General features: G+C 44.4%; 1 protein-coding gene across 3 annotated transcripts in view; it reads right to left on the bottom strand.

The window, feature by feature from the left end:
* The window catches only part of UNC5C (unc-5 netrin receptor C), a 399,234-nt gene that overhangs the window by 13,485 nt on the left and 368,117 nt on the right, over positions 1–17,632 (bottom strand). For all 3 annotated transcript variants that reach the window (XM_082611396.1, XM_082611395.1, XM_082611397.1), the window contains exons 12-13: positions 15,391–15,559; positions 10,986–11,219 (exon numbers count right to left, since the gene is read on the bottom strand). In XM_082611396.1, the coding sequence (XP_082467522.1) occupies positions 10,986–11,219; positions 15,391–15,559 (403 nt within the window). The remainder of the gene's footprint in view (positions 1–10,985; positions 11,220–15,390; positions 15,560–17,632) is intronic.

Genomic DNA, 17,632 nt, shown 5'->3' with positions numbered 1-17,632 from the left:
GAGTAAATGATTCAGTAAGAAGAATCCTTACCACATTTAAACTTAACATTTTTTTTTTCTGAAAAGCAGCAACTGGTATCATCGCACCCAGGATGTTCAACTTCAAGGGAACAGAACAAAATAAAGGAGAAGACAGTAACCAAAGCACAAATTAAAAACATTGAAGTGTGAATTAAAGATATTACGATCAAAAAATAAAACAACTCCTTGGAAACTAAAATCACCTAGAGCCACACGAGAGGGAGATGACCTGCCACATACAGCAAATCCCATATATAAATTTTACGTCAGAAAACAGAAGAGGCAAGCCCACTTGATAGGCTACTCAGGGTTTTGTTCTATACTGTTATGGTTTAAGTATCATAATTTCAGATATTTTATAGCTGATCCCACTTAAAATTAATGTAACATTTAAAAAAGCTTGATTCTCTGAATTCCTTCTCCATGAAATCATTTTGGTTATTACACATGATACAGAAAACATAAAAATAACAGAAGTGTGGGCTTCCCTGGTGGCGCAGTGGTTGAGAGCCCACCTGCCGATGCAGGGGACACGGGTTCGTGCCCCGGTCCTGGAAGATCCCACATGCCGCGGAGCAGCTGGGCCTGTGAGCCATGGCCACTGAGCCTGCGCGTCCGGAGCCTGTGCTCCGCAACGGGAGAGGCCACAGCAGTGAGAGGCCCGTGTACCGAAAAAAAACAAACAAACAGATGGTGAATCAACAAAATATAGCTTTAGAGTTACATGCTTTCCTCCCCTTAATCTTCCTGGGAGCATTCATTCAACACGCCCGCCAGGAACCACATCGGGTTCTGGGACGCACAGACAAGTCAGCCTCTGTCCCAGCCTCAAACCACACTCACAAACCTCAGCTGTGGCGAGACCAACATATAAACACGTAACCCCAACACAGTGTGCTCAGCTCTGAGACAGCTGCTTTTGGGTCCCAAAGGTTGGGATATTTCACACACCTTATGAGAGGACAGGAACAAAATATATTTAAGGTCAAAAGAGCTAGGAAGACTTAAGAAAAATATCGTGACCTTGGAAAGAAATGCCGTAACAGGAATTAGGATCATCTAGGCTCTCTGTTCTCAGAAATATAAATGTCGCCTTCCTCTGCAAAGGCTGTCCTCCCTGCTGGAAGCACCCCTGCCTCGGTGCCTTGTTCGGGCTCTGCTTCTAGAGAAGGGGTCCCCTTCTGCCTGCCTTTGTCAGTTCTATCTCCACCCCTCCAGCGTAACCTTGAAAGACTCTTGCAGGGGTCAGTTATCAACAGAAATGTCTCCAGCCCGTCCTTCCATGGGAACACACACGTGAACCCCATGCCGCAGGGCGCAGGCCTGTGCATCAGAGCCAGAGCCCGCCGGGATCTGGGCAACCCCGTGGGACGGCCGCTTCCCAGTGTGGTGGCTGCTCGGAGGATGCAGGCTCCCCGGTGGCCCTGAGCACGGGCTGTATGGATTTAAGGAGCCTGTGAGGGACTGTTCGAAAGGCAGGGACGAGGGACTCCACAGGACAAACAAGGAGCATTCACAATAACCAGTTAAGCCAAGACATTATCCATGCCAAGCCATTAGCCCTGGCCACTTAAGAGCCACAATAAATGCAAGCTGTTTTAAAAGACTGCGCGTACAAAGGGCGCACCTCCCGCCTGTACCCAGCCCTCCCCCCCCGGGCGCCGCGAAGACAGGATCTGCCCTCATTACGGCGCGCGGGAGGAGCCCTGCGACTCCTTCCCTCCGGCCCCCCTAAGCCCACGGCTCTTCACTCCGCGTTACTGCCGGGCCAGCTCCCGCCTGCCTCCGCTGCTGCCCCCGTGTTCCTCCATCTCCTCCGGGCCCTTCCCAGCCCGGGCAGGTGTCAGCCTCACAGCTAGCGCACACGAGTGGCCCGGGTGGCGGGGCTGCCTACACTCAGATGCCTGAAGCTGATGTTCGGAACGTGACGAGTCTCCGCCTGGGTGCAAAGCACTGACTGTGTCCCAGGACCTGCGTGAGGCGCCGGGCCCTGGCTTTGCCTCTGCACTCCGTGCTCACCCTCGTCCTCCGTCGCCCTCGCCCTGCGCTCGGACCCCCCTGGCCCTGCTCGAGGACGCGCCTCCCCTCTCGCACCGTTGCTCCCAGCTGTGCCTTCTTCCTTGAAGGCACTTTTTTTTTTTTTTTTTTTTTTTTTTGGTACGCGGGCCTCTCACTGTTGTGGCCTCTCCCGTTGCGGAGCACAGGCTCCGGACGCGCAGGCTCAGTGGCCATGGCTCACGGGCCCAGCCGCTCCGCGGTATGTGGGATCTTCCTGGACTGGGGCACGAACCCGTGTCCCCTGCATCGGCAAGTGGACTTTCAACCACTGCGCCACCAGGGAAGCCCGAAGGCACTTTTTTTAACATCTGGTTTCTCAGGAATTCAACCCAATTTGTGGGTTCAACAGCTTTTAGCTTCTCCCTCTCTCTCTGTTTCTCTCGTTTTCCCTCCAACGACTCCTACCGGCTACAGAAAGGAAGACACAAATAATGAAACTTAAATCCCGTATGACACATTCAAATCGCTTCTGGAAGAGAAGGGTGGGGGAGGTGAAGCCAGGGCTTTGCTCCGTTTTCTCTCACTCCTTTCTCGGTGCTGTCTGGACCTGTCCTCGCATTCTTTCCTCTGGACAGAAGCTCAGAGCCCTGGACCGGCTGCATTCACCGCTGCCAGGGAGCCTGGGGACAGCGCCTGGAGCCTGGGCAGGTGGACGCAGCTCTTGTGGGGACGCCGCTAAGATTTCCCACAGAGCAAGATCACCAAGGGCAGCGAATGGAGCAGCATTGCCCGCCAGGGGTGTTCGCTTTGGTTTGGCCGTGTGGCTCCAGGGGGCGGAGCCCTCCCTCCACGATTGCGCAGGGCAGGCCCTGGACCAAGCACGGAAGGCCAAGGCGTGCGCTTGGAGACTCGCACCCACCTCCGCCAAGCTTCTCCCATATGGACTCAGGGCTCTCCAGGCACAAAGAACACACCGGCAGATGCTCAGCATGCCACACAGGTCAGACCTCAAAAGACCAACCCTCAAGGCCTGTGCTGTCTGTTTTAAAAAAATAAAAAATCACACCTCCTACCATCAGATTTTATGGAACCTGCTTTGCTCCTGTTCACTCTTTAAACCTGTGTTGGAACCTGCCCCTGTCATCTGCAGATGAGGAATGTCTCTCTTTGCCAGAGGCTATCTTATCTCTGCTGTCGCTATCACAGCCATGGGCTGTCCTCTTCCAAAGCAGAGGCCAAAGAGGCAGGGCCACCCTCTCTCCTGCCCCCTTCCGGCTCCCAGCGACACCAAGCTCAGCTCCCTGGGGCTGCACGGCCAGCTGCGGCAACATCTGACCGTCGGCCAGCCTCTCCCACCTGCTTGGGTCATCGTCACAGGCGCCCAGCCTCGCCACACTTTCTCTTTCCGGGCTCATGCTGGGGTGCTCCGCTCTCCCCCCGAGTTTGTCTACCGTACTTCGTCCCTAATAATAACAAGGTCGGACTTGGGTGACCACGTGCAAACATTTCCCATCAAGCCACCTCATGTCTAGGGCTCTGCCTGCTGTTCCCACAGCTGCTGTCACCATGGATGCTTGGTCTGAGCTGCCGCTTCCAGCTGCCCAGTCAGGTCGGTTTGTGACACTTTTAAAGCAAAATGCCGAAGGGTAGCACTCAGGGAAGTGGCCGTGTGGCTTGTCCATCTCTGGGCTTACGTCTAAGGAAAAGATGGTCTCACATATCTGTGTATTAGGAATAAGACTTTTTAGATTGTTCTAGAGCTTCTGGAGTCACTCTTGTATTCCTTTTCACCCTTGAACATTCATTTTTTAACTTCTATATTAGTTTCCTGTTTCTGCAGTAAGAAATTACCATAAGTGGGCTTCCCTGGTGGTGCAGTGGTTGAGAATCTGCCTGCCAGTGCAGGGGACACAGGTTCGAGCCCTGGTCTGGGAGGATCCCACATGCCGCGGAGCAACTAGGCCCGTGAGCCACAACTACTGAGCCTGCGCGTCTGGAGCCTGTGCTCCGAAACAAGAGAGGCCGCGATAGTGAGAGGCCCACGCACCGCGATGAAGAGTGGCCCCCGCTTGCCACAACTGGAGAAAGCCCTCGCACAGAAACGAAGACCCAACACAGCCATAAATAAATAAATAAATAAATAATTTTTTAAAAAAGAAATTACCATAAGCTTAAGTGACTTAAATAACACACATTTGTTTCCTGACAGTTCTGTGGGCCAAAAGTCTGACGCAGGTCCCACTGGGCTAAAATCAAGTGGTAGTAAGGCTGCCAAGGCTGCCTTCCTTTCTGGAGGCTCTAGGGAAGAATTTGCTTTTTTGTCTTTTCCACCTTCCAGAGTCGCCGACATTCCTTGGCTTATGGTCCCCTTCCTCCCTCTTCAGAGCCAGCAATGGCACATCTCTGATCCTTCTTCCATGGTCATATTTCCCTCTGACCATAGCTGGGAAAGGTTCCCCATTCTTAAGCACAAAGGAATTAGATCAGACCCATTCTGACCATCCAGGATAATCCCTCCATCTCAAGGTCTATACTCTCACGTTGGTAAAGTCTCCTTTGCCATGTGAGGTAGCACATCCGTGTGCAGGTATCTTTGGGGACTCATTATTTCATCTACCAAAACTTCTATTTCCTCTCCTCTCTTTCCTCCCTCTCTCTCAAAACATAAATTCAGCACTGCAGATCATTTAGAAAATATATGATGGAGCCAGAGCCAAGTCTCATGAGAAGATGATAAAGATGGAGTAAATTTAGAGGCACCAAAAATAACCCTGTCCCTAAATAGCTGACCAACCAGCCTGCTACAGAACCTGACACTCACCCCACAATCAGATCACAATTAGAGTTAAATCTTCACTGAGCCATTATCTGCAAAATGCCATTATAATCTAAATGCCCACCTAGGCACAATTAACATTATGTAGTGACTGTTTTATGCCAGGAAATTTAATAACTTTACTCTCTTTGAATCTTTTAAGGGTCCCTGATTCAGACCAAATGAAGTCCCTAAGAGGTCAAGTTCAATGACCAGGGCCACAGAGCCGATGAGGGGCGGAAGCAGTCACGTCAGCCAGCCTGACTCAGGCTTTCCTTTGACACCACGCTTCCTTCCATACACTCACTGAGCAGGGAAAACACACTTGTCACCTTCAACACATTTGCTGTTGTTGCTATCTAATGCATGTGTTACATGTATGAATATATTACTATAATTCCAGAGACTAGGATACTGAAAATATGAAGCATAGGTTATGCTACTTTTGAGGTGCTTTGAGGGAAGTGAAAGAAAAGATATGGTTAATGGGGCCAATCCAATGGAGGGCCAGCATTTGTTGGCCCAGAAGAGGCAGGCGTGAGGTGTTCTTGGTTCAGCAGGGTCACAGTTGGCCATGGAGGAGACATCAGAAAGACACGGGTGAGGAAGCACCAGGTTTCAGGATGAAATAGAACTTGTAATGGGCTACCTGTGACTACCTACGACTGTGGCCCAAGAAACTGAGTACCATGCAATTCTCAACTAGGATTCCTATTTTCATTTTCAGTGTCTCTTTCATTTTTCTCTTATCTTTTCTCATAATAACGATTTTTCACAGAGTTGCTATGTTACAGCTTAGATTAGGGTATGTGAAAAATGAAGGAATCCAAAGACGACTCTGTCCCATGCCAAATGACTGCATAAAGAAAGCTAGTACATGTCATTTGGTTTGTATCATATATACATTTGTCAGAAATTCAATTAACAACATTGAATGTTGGGATATGTGAGACTGCTCATATTTTATGCAAATCACTCCTCTTTTAGGTTCAGAGTTTAGTATAAAACCCTTTATTAGGAAAGGAGAATCTTATAATTGTACCCCTAAGATAGTGGGACAGAAATTACTTATATCAATGCTGATGTATATTTCTCCCTGAAGTGTTTTTAAACTTACCCCAAATATAACCTTGCTCTCTCTTAATTTCTGGTCTATTTATATTAGGATTTAAGTCTTTGCAAACAGCGAAAGGAAAAAAACACTACTTTAATCACCTGAAGAGGAGGTAACGAGAAAAGCTGTGACATACCCAACTCAATCTTTTCAATAGACGTGACCTCTCTATTTGAGAATGGAACTGATTCTAAGGTATTCTCTAAGGTATTCATAGCACCTTGATCCCTTTACACGGACTCAACTCACACACTGCTCTCACTGGTCCTTCTAGCACATGCACGGAAAAAACCAAAACAAACAAACAAACAAAAAACACCTGAAAGGTATGTAAAAGAATTCCACTGTCTCCTGGCAGCCTTGACTTTTACTCCAGCAGTCACTGCCAGCATTCTAATTCAGCAATAATGCTTCCACCTTGCTAAATACAGCTTTTAAGTTTCAGATGACCATTTTTGCTTCCAGGTTTAACAAAACTCAGGGAAATCATTACAAAAGCTACCAAACTCAAAGAGGTGGGTGGGAAGATGAAAGAATGCATCAGGGTTGCTGAGACTGACTGATGTGGTATCTTTTTTTCCCCCATCCACATGGACAATATGATAATAAGTGGGAATTAATATTATCAATATGTTCAGATCCAGACACTGGGCCAGTCTTTTTTCTAATAGCTCTCCAGACTGTGTAGTTCTGACCCCCGAGAATGAGTGCTGCACTGAGCTTCCCTTTCTGCCCTCGTCCAACCTTCTGTGAGGGTTTCTGCAATTCAGAAAGAATCCCCAGTCCGCAGCAGTAACTCTAAGAAAACATCAAGTCTGGGATGGCCCACTTGCAGGCATCACTTGCTAGCTGGAGACAGAGGTGGTGGAGGAGTTAGATTAAAGCCCAAACAAGGAAGTCGAGCTCCTTTTCATCAGAGCCCAGACTAGGTGAGAAGAGGCTGAAATAAAAGGTTTGAAAGGTAAAGGACAGCAGCTGAGGGAGTGTCCCTTGAGTGGTACCATAGGTGTTAGATCATTGCAACACATGAAGGGGCTGCGGTACCATCAGGGATTTGGGGAGAGTGGGAGAGGCTCAGAAGAAGTGCTGTGTGAAATCTCATGAGTCAAGGAGAAATACATAAAAGGACTGTGGAGAAGCAGGAGAGCCACAGCTTAGGGCAGATTTCTTGAGAGTATAATGGACTCAATCAGGAATTTATGATTTTTTAAGAAAAGCTCAACAGGCCGCAAGTAGACATAGAGGGCTTGTTCAGTGGAGGTCATATGTAGCTATGGAAATTAGAAAAGCCTGCAGCAGCTTTAGATGGCAAGAGATTTGTGAGTGGAAGTGAGTTCCCTGTAGACACGGGTAAGAGCAGATGAAGGTCTGTGGACCATGAGACCAGGGACAGTTGACGGAGGTCTTCCTTAAAAACAAAGAGCAGCTTACGTGCACCTTGTGGGAGAGAGATGGAAGGTCAGATGCTTTCACAGGTAGAGACCTTGGCTGGTGGAGATCTTGGTGCAGTTCCTACTGAGGATGCAGTCCATCTACACTAGCGGGTAGATAATGAAGAATGATGTGAAGGTTACTAGAATACATCTGGGCAAAGGAACTGTGAATAAGAGGTGACTGAATTTGAGAGGATGAGGGGAATAAAAGGACGGGCAAGAAAGACCACGAGGCAGGTACTGCTAGGGTGGAGGTTTGTACTAAGGGGACTCTGTGCTGAGGAACTGAAGTGGGTAATGGATCACAGAGTAACAGAATAAAGAAAAACAAACCAAAAGGCCAGCCCAGAAGTAGAGCAATGCCCCAGAAGTGGTCAGGGATGTGAGAAGTATTGGAACTTTTCCTCTTGGCCTTGTGGCTGGTTAGGGGTGTGGTCCTCACTGCAGGGACTGTAAGTGATACATGTTAGTTGGGAGATCCAGCTGCAGTTAATGTGAGCAGGTGAAGGAATGGGTGAGAAAATGGTTTGAGGATACAGGAAAGTTTGTCCTAAGTAGGATTAAAGTTCCAGAAAGACCCCTGAAATTGTTTAGTATAATAGATCTTAACCTCGGTTGCACAGTAGAATAACCCAGGCAGTGCTCAAACAAACAAAAAACCAAACCCGATACCTACGCCGATCAGATCAGAACCTTTGGGTTGGGACCCTCAAACAAGGCTCTTTTTAAAGCTTCCCAACTGACTCCTATGTGCGCTGGATAGAGAATTATTATTTAGGATTTAGGATGAGCATTAAGTGAGGAGTGGGGTGGGCCTGAAGGAGGAGGTATTTGGAGAAGAGACGCAGAAGACAGTATTTATGGGTAAATTAGAGGAGCAGGGCGATGGGAGAGAGGCTGGCGGGAACATTAGCAGGCGAGGTGCCAAGAAGGCAGACTTTAGGTATTGAAGGGCCTTTCTGAGTTAATCGGCCCCAAAGTTCCAATTCAAGCGTGGGCATGAGGCAGTTTTGGCTGGACTGAGCTATCTCTTCAGTATGTTGGTTTACCTATAACTAGGAGTTTGGTATTTCTGCATTATTAAACGATCAGGAGGTACAAGAAAGCCTTATCCATTATTCATGTTTCTTTCAGGCTAAGTGCTGGATCCCCAGATGCTGAGAATTTATATATGTTTATTTGGAAAACACTGACCAGGATCTAAACTGCTCTTGGGTTGTTTTTACTTCTTAAACCTGTTTGTCAGTCTTTCTCATCTCTTTTCACTAACTAACATAATCAAAATTATTTTATGAAATATTACTTTTTTTGCATGGATTGTATGTCTGTTGAGAAGAAAGGTCGAGAGTGACTGAGTATAAGAACTATTTGTGTGAATATAAAATGTGTATCAGATATTTCACATATGATGTAGATCTTCCACAGATGCTTTTTGCAATGATTTTTCTTTGAATTATTAAAAAGATTTGCCTTAATCAGACCCCATGGCTCGCCTACAAATACAGTTTTTCCTAAGAAGGATTTAAGCCTACGATGATTTCTATCCAGACGGTGCCTTAAAAGTATCGCATTTGCAAGGAATACAAAAGAAATAACCTTAAGCTTTACACTAGAGCTGTGTGTTCTCATCATTTGTTTGACATCAGAAACTCCTACAGGCTCATCCATCAAAAATATACCCAGGGGCCGAATATGTCTCATCTCCTCCATGGACACAACCTGCAACACTCAGTTTTCATGACCTAGAACTATTCTCGGGATGGAAACTCCAGAAGGAAATATCCTGAATTTCAGAAAAAAAAAAATTCTTCTCTTGGCTTCCTAGATGCATCTTTCTCCTACTTCTCCCCTTCCTCCTCTGGGTACTCCTCTTTCTGTAGCTCTCTTGCTGGCTGCCCACCTCCTCCCTTGCAATGGCAGGGCTCCCCTGGTCCCTGTGCTCTAGGGTGTGGCTCTCTGAGCCGCCCACTTTAGGAGCAGAGTCCAGACTGCAGCCAGCTGCCCGGGGAATGAAGCCTGCTTTCTCCACTCAGCAGCTGTGTGGCCTAGAGCAACTTACTTAACCTTTCTGTGCCTTGCACATCTGTAAAATAGGGAGAATGGTGTCCTACAGGTTGTCGTAAAGATTCAATGAGTTAAGAAAAGATACTTAGAATCTTGCCCAGCAGATAAGAAATTCTCGGTGATGTTTATTAGCTTTATTATTATTTTCTCCCTCTACTCTCCCTTGATATTCTCCTCAATCACCATGGAGGACAAATATCAATATTATATAGTTGGTGCCTGAGTCTCTGTCTCAGGAACTGCTCTCTGTTCAAAGAGCCACCCCTATATTTCTAACTGTCCATGAGGCACCTTTGTCCTGATGTCTAATCCATACCTCTAATTCAATATTCCAAAGGCAAAGTCACCATATCCACAGTCCAGAGCTACCTGCCCCTGAGTTTGCTACTGTTACTTAGAGGCAGACTTGATATTCTGCTCCACCCATTCAGGGTTAGTCACCGGGGCCTGCAAGAGTTACTTAATAGGGCCTTTCGTACCTACTCCCTTCCTCTGACTCCTCTGTCTTCACTCCAGCTTTACCATGCTTTTCTTGACTCGAGTCTATCTTTTCACGGACAGCAGACTAGTATTTCTAACGTGTATTTCCAGTCATGTCTGTCTTCTAGTTACATCTCTCTAGTGGTTCTCCATTAACTCAAGAAACTGAATCTCCACTCCTCTCTCTGGTTGTCAAGGTCCATCCCAAAAACCCCCCTATCAATCATTCTAGGCTTTCTGGAAAATACATGCCGCATAGAATCTGTATTTACTGTTCCCTTTGCACTTCTTCATGCTGTTCCCTTCACCCAGAAATCCTGTATTTTTTTCCCCATTATTGTTGGTCAAACCCTGCCTTCCTTTAAGGTCAATCTCAAATGTTAGCTCCTTTTCAGATTTTCTCAAAATAATATGATGCCTCCTTCTCCTGAATTCCCACAGAGCTCTGCATTCACCTACGGCATGTATCACACTCTGACTTGCTTCGTAATCCTTTGCATACTTCTTTTATTCCTCTTTCCAGATCATAACTTCTTCAGAGGCACTTACTAAATCCTTTAAAGCTTCAAATGGGAGAAAATGAATGGCAATAATAGCACCAAGAATTAAGCCTATTTATTCTATAAAGCAGCAGCCTGTTGTCAAATGCTAACCCTCTTCCTCACGGTCCTCATAAAAAGAATGGGAAAGCATATAAGGAAGTTGCACACAAGAGGAACACAGAGTGTGAGCAATTATGCCAGTTCCTTTTATAGGAAGAACACAGCTGAGATAAACAAGGAAGCAGATTACTTACCATCCACAGGTCGCATTGCCAAATTCTTCCACTTCTAAATTTTTCATTAAAAGAAATCAAGGAGGGTAAACAAAAGTAGCCCTCGGGAGGAATCAGCATAATGGAAACAGCTTATTTATCAGCATGGCTTCAAGAAATGTCTAATTGGTTTTTGTAACTGCCATGTTTTGGGGCCAGACGCTTGTGTTCATGCACTTGGGTGCACGTACATAACGCATATCGTCTCTAGGTGTGAGGTGGGCGGCTCAGGCTGGAGTCACTTACCTTCAGGGCATCCTGAGTGTCATCCAGACAGTAGACTCGGAGGCTGTACTCCAGAGAGGAGCAGCAGAGTGGCCCGAAGATGGCCAGCTTCAGGCGCTTTGCGGCTGCTTTGGTGGTGGACTGCCCAACCAGGGCGTAGGTGCCAAGGCTCTCGGAGAGGAGGTGACAGGCCTCTGCGTCCAGCTGAATGTAGCAGGGGGTGGTGAAGTTTTCCTCTCCGACCACCACCACATCCTGTGGGACGAGAAGGAAGGGGCAGTGACTGAGCCTCCAGGCTGCCATGACGGTGGCCAACAGGGGTGCACGGATCAGGACTTCTTCTCCCAAGTTCTGATTATTCCTTTTCCTGCTCTTTTTATCTTTCTCTGACTTTATTATACTGCTATCAGTATTTCCATTCTTAATCATTCTCTCCCTTACTTCCCTTGCCTTTATGCTGATAACATGCTTTATTTAGAAGACCTTCATTTAGTCTTTTTTGATCTTCTAAGCATCTATATGGCTGGAATCTACCTAAAATTCCAAAAGAAATGTATAAGTTATCCTTTTAACTTCAGCATATTTCAGTTGATTATCTGTTTCTGATAATTTGCTTTAATCTCTAAATTGCTAATTTCATCCGAAAGTACTATCTTATTTCAATGTTATTTTAGCATAGTATTTCCCCCTGAAAATCTAGGGGTTTGAAAAGAATTTTTAAAAAAGAATTAGGGAAATTAAAGAATTATGCAATACCATTCTACTAAGTTCTTCCAAACTCACCCATCAATTACTTTCCAAAGCAATACACTGCTTTTCCTCATAATCTGGGCTCTTGGACTTTGCTAAAGCACAGTATGGCAAACTCTATGCATTTGACACATTCTTTTTCTCTTTATTTTTCACGTAAGCCTTTAAGCAGTCTCATGTTTTAGATTGTTAACATTCAGCAAGAAATAAAACTAAGTGAAACTGATGAGTTTTATAAAAATAGTTACTAACTTAACTAGGTTTTGATTTAACCAAATGACTCAGGCCACAGAAGAAATCATCTGAAAGACCAAGCACAGAATCCATAAAACAAGGGTCACAATTCCACATGCCTCCCAGGGCAGAAAGGTAGCAGGAATGTGTGAAGCAGGTAGGGCAGAAGATAATAAGGAGTGGTGGAGACTGTGGTGAAGCAGAGTACAAGCCTGTCTAAAGAGCTCAGTCTCCGCTTGGCTTCAGCCATTGCGGCCATGCAGGGATGGGCTCTCAGTACTTTGACTGTGAGCATCTTTGCCGTAGGCATTTTTGCCACATAACTGATTGGACGTAAAGCAATTTTGCTGTAAAAGATGAAACAGCAATAAATAAAAGAGGGACATTAACAAAAATAATGAAACATGAAAAATGAATAACAAAAATAAAAAGACTTTATTATGAACTACAAAATATTTAAAAACATTTGAAATGTGTGTAGATTCATGGCAGTACTGTGCAAACAAATTTTTATTTTATTTTGTGGGTTGTACCTAAGCACTTGTCTTCAAACTCTTTCATTTGTAGTATTATACATATTTTTGCTTGTTGATTCAGCTCATTTGGCATTCCCCTTTTCTTTTCTGCTAAAATTTCTTCTTCATTAAGAGAGGTATCAGTTTCCACATACTGGGATGCACATTTATAACTGAGCTTTGTATTATGGTGTGAAAGCCTCTACACTGTTGTTTGTTCTTGGCACATATTGTTACATGTCCCTTGACAGATGTTCCAAAGTTCTATGGGACATGTGGGCTCGACCCTGTGCCTTTTAGGCCATTGGCCTCTTTCAGATTTATGTAGTATAAAAATGGTAGTACCGTGTCAGTGGAGAGATGAAACCAAGCTGTCAACCAGTTGAAACCAAACTGTCCACCAGTTATTTTATCTTTTACAGCAAAATTGCCTTAAGGCCAATTAGTTATGTGGCAAAAATGCTTCTGGTAAAGATGTCTATGGCAAAGATGCTTACAGTAAAAGTACCAGGCACGGCAGGAATGCAGGACCAGTGAGGACACAGCCTTTAATTTTTCAAGAGAAGCTGTAGGGCTTCCCTGGTGGCACAGTGGTTGAGAGTCCGCCTGCCGATGCAGGGGACATGGGTTCGTGCCCCGGTCCGGGAGGATCCCACATGCCGTGGAGCGGCTAGGCCCGTGAGCCATGGCCGCTGAGCCTGCGCGTCCGGAGCCTGTGCTCCGCAATGGGAGAGGCCACAACAGTGAGAGGCCCGTGTACCGCAAAAAAAAAAAAAAAAACAAAAAGAGAAGCTGTAAGTTCAGATTATTACGTGAAATCTTCCAACTTTTAACTAATTCAAATTTAAAAGAAAATTTCATTTGGGAGAAATAAAACCCATGTGTGGGCATGACTCAGCCTCTGTATTAGGCTACTTAATCTCTGCAGAGGCAGCAGCCATAGCTTCTTTGCTTCATACTGTATCTCAGTGGGCCTGGATCATGATGAACACATGGTTATTTGTCAAAAACATGAACAAATGTTTCATCATAAATTGAGTCCCTGGGGCTGGACAAAGCTATGAAAGGAGCCACCTCAGGTAGCTGTTTGTTAGTTAGGCCATGCAACATCATCCAAGCTAAAGTAAGGACTGTGTTTTAATAGCATCCATGAAATCATTTCTTCAGCTAAACCTGTACCCAAAGATAAAGCTTAAACTGAAATGGAAAGGAGAAAAAGGAGCTCAGCACCTCCACGTTTATTCTAGCCCCAAAGGACACCTGGAGAGAAGCTGCTTTCTCCAGTAGGGCAAGGGCAAGGCTCGAGTGTCATTTCCTGATGGCATGTTACAAAAAATCTCCTAGAAGGAATGGTGGAGAATAAAGATGCTCCATGTCCCTGTCGCAAATAGAAGAGTGTTTTCATAAGGACTTCCTTCTTCTACTCTTCACATCTTTTCTTTCCTTTCCTCTTATTATTGTTGTTATTGTTGTTATTACTTAAATCCAGAAATAGGGTATTAGGGTAATAGGCAGAGAATTGTGCAAACAACTTAGGATCCCTTGAGATACAGACTTTGGGATGTTTTTGAGATAAGTCATTTAAACTTAAATGGAATTGAAGTTAGATCTGGTAAAGTCCACTCTTAACAAAATGTATAGCCCTAGACTTCAATCCAGGACCTCTGGCAATGAGTGACCCTTCACCTTCATGTGGCCACGAGGAGAGCACATCCATATAGAGAGGACACTCCAGGTAATCCCAGGTATGCCCTGCTATGCTTCTACCTCTACTACTACTTTTTCCTAAAATATTAGGGGTTTGAGTCTTCATGCATATTTTTTTTTCCTAAAAGAAAAATACTGAGGGACTTCCCTGGTGGCACAGTGGTTAAGAATCCGCCTGCCAATGCGGGGGACATGGGTTCAAGCTCTGGTCCGGGAAGACCCCACATGCCACGGAGCAACTAAGCCCATGGGCCACAACTACTGAGCCTGAGCACTAGAGCCCACGAGCCACAACTACTGAAGCCCGTGCTCTGCAACAAGAGAAGCCACAGCAATGAGAAGCCCGTGCACCGCAACCAAGAGTAGCCCCCGCTCTCTGCAACTAGAGAGAGCCCGCATGCAGCAATGAATACCCAACGCAGCCAAAATTAATTAATTAATTAATTAATTTTAAAAAAGAGAAAAATACTGTAAGTAATCACAAAGTATATCCAACATGCATATTGGATAATTCTCTTTATAATGACTACACAAATCATTTTTTTTTAGGTATTAGGTATAAAATCCTCATGGTAAATATAACAAATCCTTTTGCACTTAATTTCAGGTGCTAACTGCAGGGTTCTGATGTAAAGAACAGGATCTGTTTAAGGCACTGTCCTTAAGAAGTTCTGATGGCCACAGTTACAGAGAGTCAAGTTGCCAAAGACATTCTTCATTGTACTGGAGCTTAGGATACACCCTTCCTGTTTTGCCAGGTTAAGTTCAGACCTATATTCCTGGGACCTGTTAGCAAGTAAGTGTCTAACATTTTCTGACCCAGGTGCAATGTTTCTCTACCTGAAAATTAAAATGATAATAATAAAATATATATATATATATATATATATATATATATATATATATAGTTTCCCTTCCCAAGACAGTATGTATATTCAAATAGGTCTTATGTAAGACTCTTAAGTAAACTTTCCCTATGAGTTAGCTAATGCTTGACCATCTTTTTCTTTGTGCCTCTCAGTCAGTAGATAAAACACACTCAGGAACCAGTGTCTGTCTGTCTCCCCCTCTCCCCTCTTTGTCTTCCTCTCTCTTTCATTTTGAGTAGAAGCTAAAATTCCACTCATGTTTTGCTTTAAAAACAAAAGCCTTCCCATAATTGCCTTGCTTATCTGCATGGGTTGCTCCTGGGTTCTATCTTTATCCCAACAGAAGCTCACCTCCCACTGTCCCTGTGCTGCCTGGTTCTTGAGCTGTATCTTCCAGTCCTCAGTATTGGGATCTGCGCAGTGATGCATAGTGAGGATGACAGGGCGGGTCAGCAGAGCTCCAGGAGGCCCACAGCTCACCACAGGGGTCAAGAGCGTCTGAGAGTCCTCCATGGGTGGCCTAGGAGGAGAGCAGAGATCTGCGTCATGAAAGTTCCATAGTATTTATGTACTACGTACTCACTGAGATTTCAGATCTAAAGTTGCACGAATAGCTTCTTCCTGGAGTTTTCCTTCTTTTCTTTTTTGTTGGGGGCAGGGGGCGGTGGTGGGGTTGAGGCAGAATTAAATGGGAAGACATGCACTTTATACCAAGACTTTGATCTTGCAAGACTTGAGGTCTTTCTAATAATAGTGAATCTGCCTGCTTATCTTTGATCCCTCCCTTCAGACACAGGTCTGCCTTTGCTAATTTCCTCTGAATTCATGTACTGATACTTTCAGGATGGAATGAGAAGGAACAGCGTCCTTATGAAGTTACATAAGCATCTGTTCTGATAACACTTGCCAGTTGCTTCAGAGTTTTCCATACTTTCGTGTTTTTAGGACCTAACTTGAAAAACACTTCAAAAACATCACTTTAGAATAAGGACACCCTAGAGCTAAACTTCTTCCAAATGACTTTCAGGAATAATTCAGGCTAGTATAGCAGATTCATTTTTTTCCAACATGACCAAGAAAGAATGTAGAACTGTATTTCTATAGCAATTTAAAATGATGTTTCTCTACACGTATACTTCATACTCTGAGAATTTGGGTGGAACGAACTTCACAGATCTGAGTTCTTTATTTTTACATGTTTTTTTTAAATTGCCTTATTTTTTCCCCCAATAAGATTGTAACCAACAGCCAATGAATAAATTAACCCAAGCTGTCAGTTGAAATGTGAGGAAGTAGCCCCAAAGTGTTGAGTGGATTGCCCCAAGTCTCACAACTAACAAGCACTGGTGCTGGGACTAAAACCAATGCCTTTGCAAAAACAATACAACTATGTTGTCAGAATAGTATGAGTTAAGAAATCCTGGACTCACAAAATTTTAGAGGAGGAAAGGCCCTCAGGGCCAACAAGCACAGAGCTTCTCTACAAGATGCTGACATGTGGTTAGTGCTTTAAACTCATCCAAAATTGCAGTCCACTACTACAGAGGGGTCAACTCATCTATTATCAACTCAATACTTAGAATGAATACAATCTGTCTTCCTGACACTTCTCTCCACATATCCTGACCGGCTTTCTCTCCACTTCGGCATGAAAGAGCCGCTCAAGCACTTAAGAGATTATTATGGTATCTCTAAAATGTCATCTTCTTCCAGATGAAAGCTCCTCAATTTTTGCAATTTCAACTAGAAAAGCATGGTTTCTTGATCTCTCCCTATAATTCTATCTTTATTTTCATAGAGATGTCTGTCAGTGTTTCACTGTCTTCCCTAGAGTGAGGCATCTTGAAATGAGTGTAAGACAGTCACCCTTTAGTATCCACATTAGATTGGTTCCAAGGACCCCCCAGCAGACACCAAAATCCCTGGAGGTTCAAGTTCCCTATATAAAAGGGCACAGTATTATATAAAACGGCATACAACCATTATATAAAAATTATATAACCATTATAAAATTTTTATAACCATTTATAACCAAAAAATTATATAACCATTATATAAAATGGAATATAATCTATGCACATCCTCCCACATACTTTAAATCATCTCTAGATTACTTATGATACCTAATACAATGTAAATGCTATGTAAATAGTTGCCAGTGTGCTGCAAATTCAAGTTCTGGTTTTCGGAACTTCCTGGAAAAAATTGTTTTTTCCAAATATTATTGATCCAAGGTTGGTTGAATCTGCAGATATAGAACTCACAGATACAGAAGGCTGACTGTTCTCAGGTATACAGTATAGGGGGACTACTGTTTTCTCTGCTTTGGGATATGTAGTTATACCCATGCCTCACAAAATTGTTGCCTCAGGTTATTCTCAATTATTTAAAAATATTATTTAGCAGAAGTGAGTTAGATGGGAAGATAAGAGATAACATGGTTAAACATGTCCTTTATAAAAGGAAGCAATGAAGCCCCAAGAAGGTTAAGTAATTTGTTAAAGCTAACCACTATGTATTCCTAACATGAAAGGCTCTTAGTCTCTCTTTATAGGTCTGTGGTTGCAATGATGGCTTTTGAACCTATATAGAG

Source organism: Mesoplodon mirus (assembly GCF_964341445.2).
Source record: "Mesoplodon mirus genome assembly, chromosome: 2".
Taxonomy (NCBI): Eukaryota; Metazoa; Chordata; class Mammalia; order Artiodactyla; family Ziphiidae; genus Mesoplodon; species Mesoplodon mirus.
This window is presented reverse-complemented; position numbering and strand designations above follow the sequence as displayed.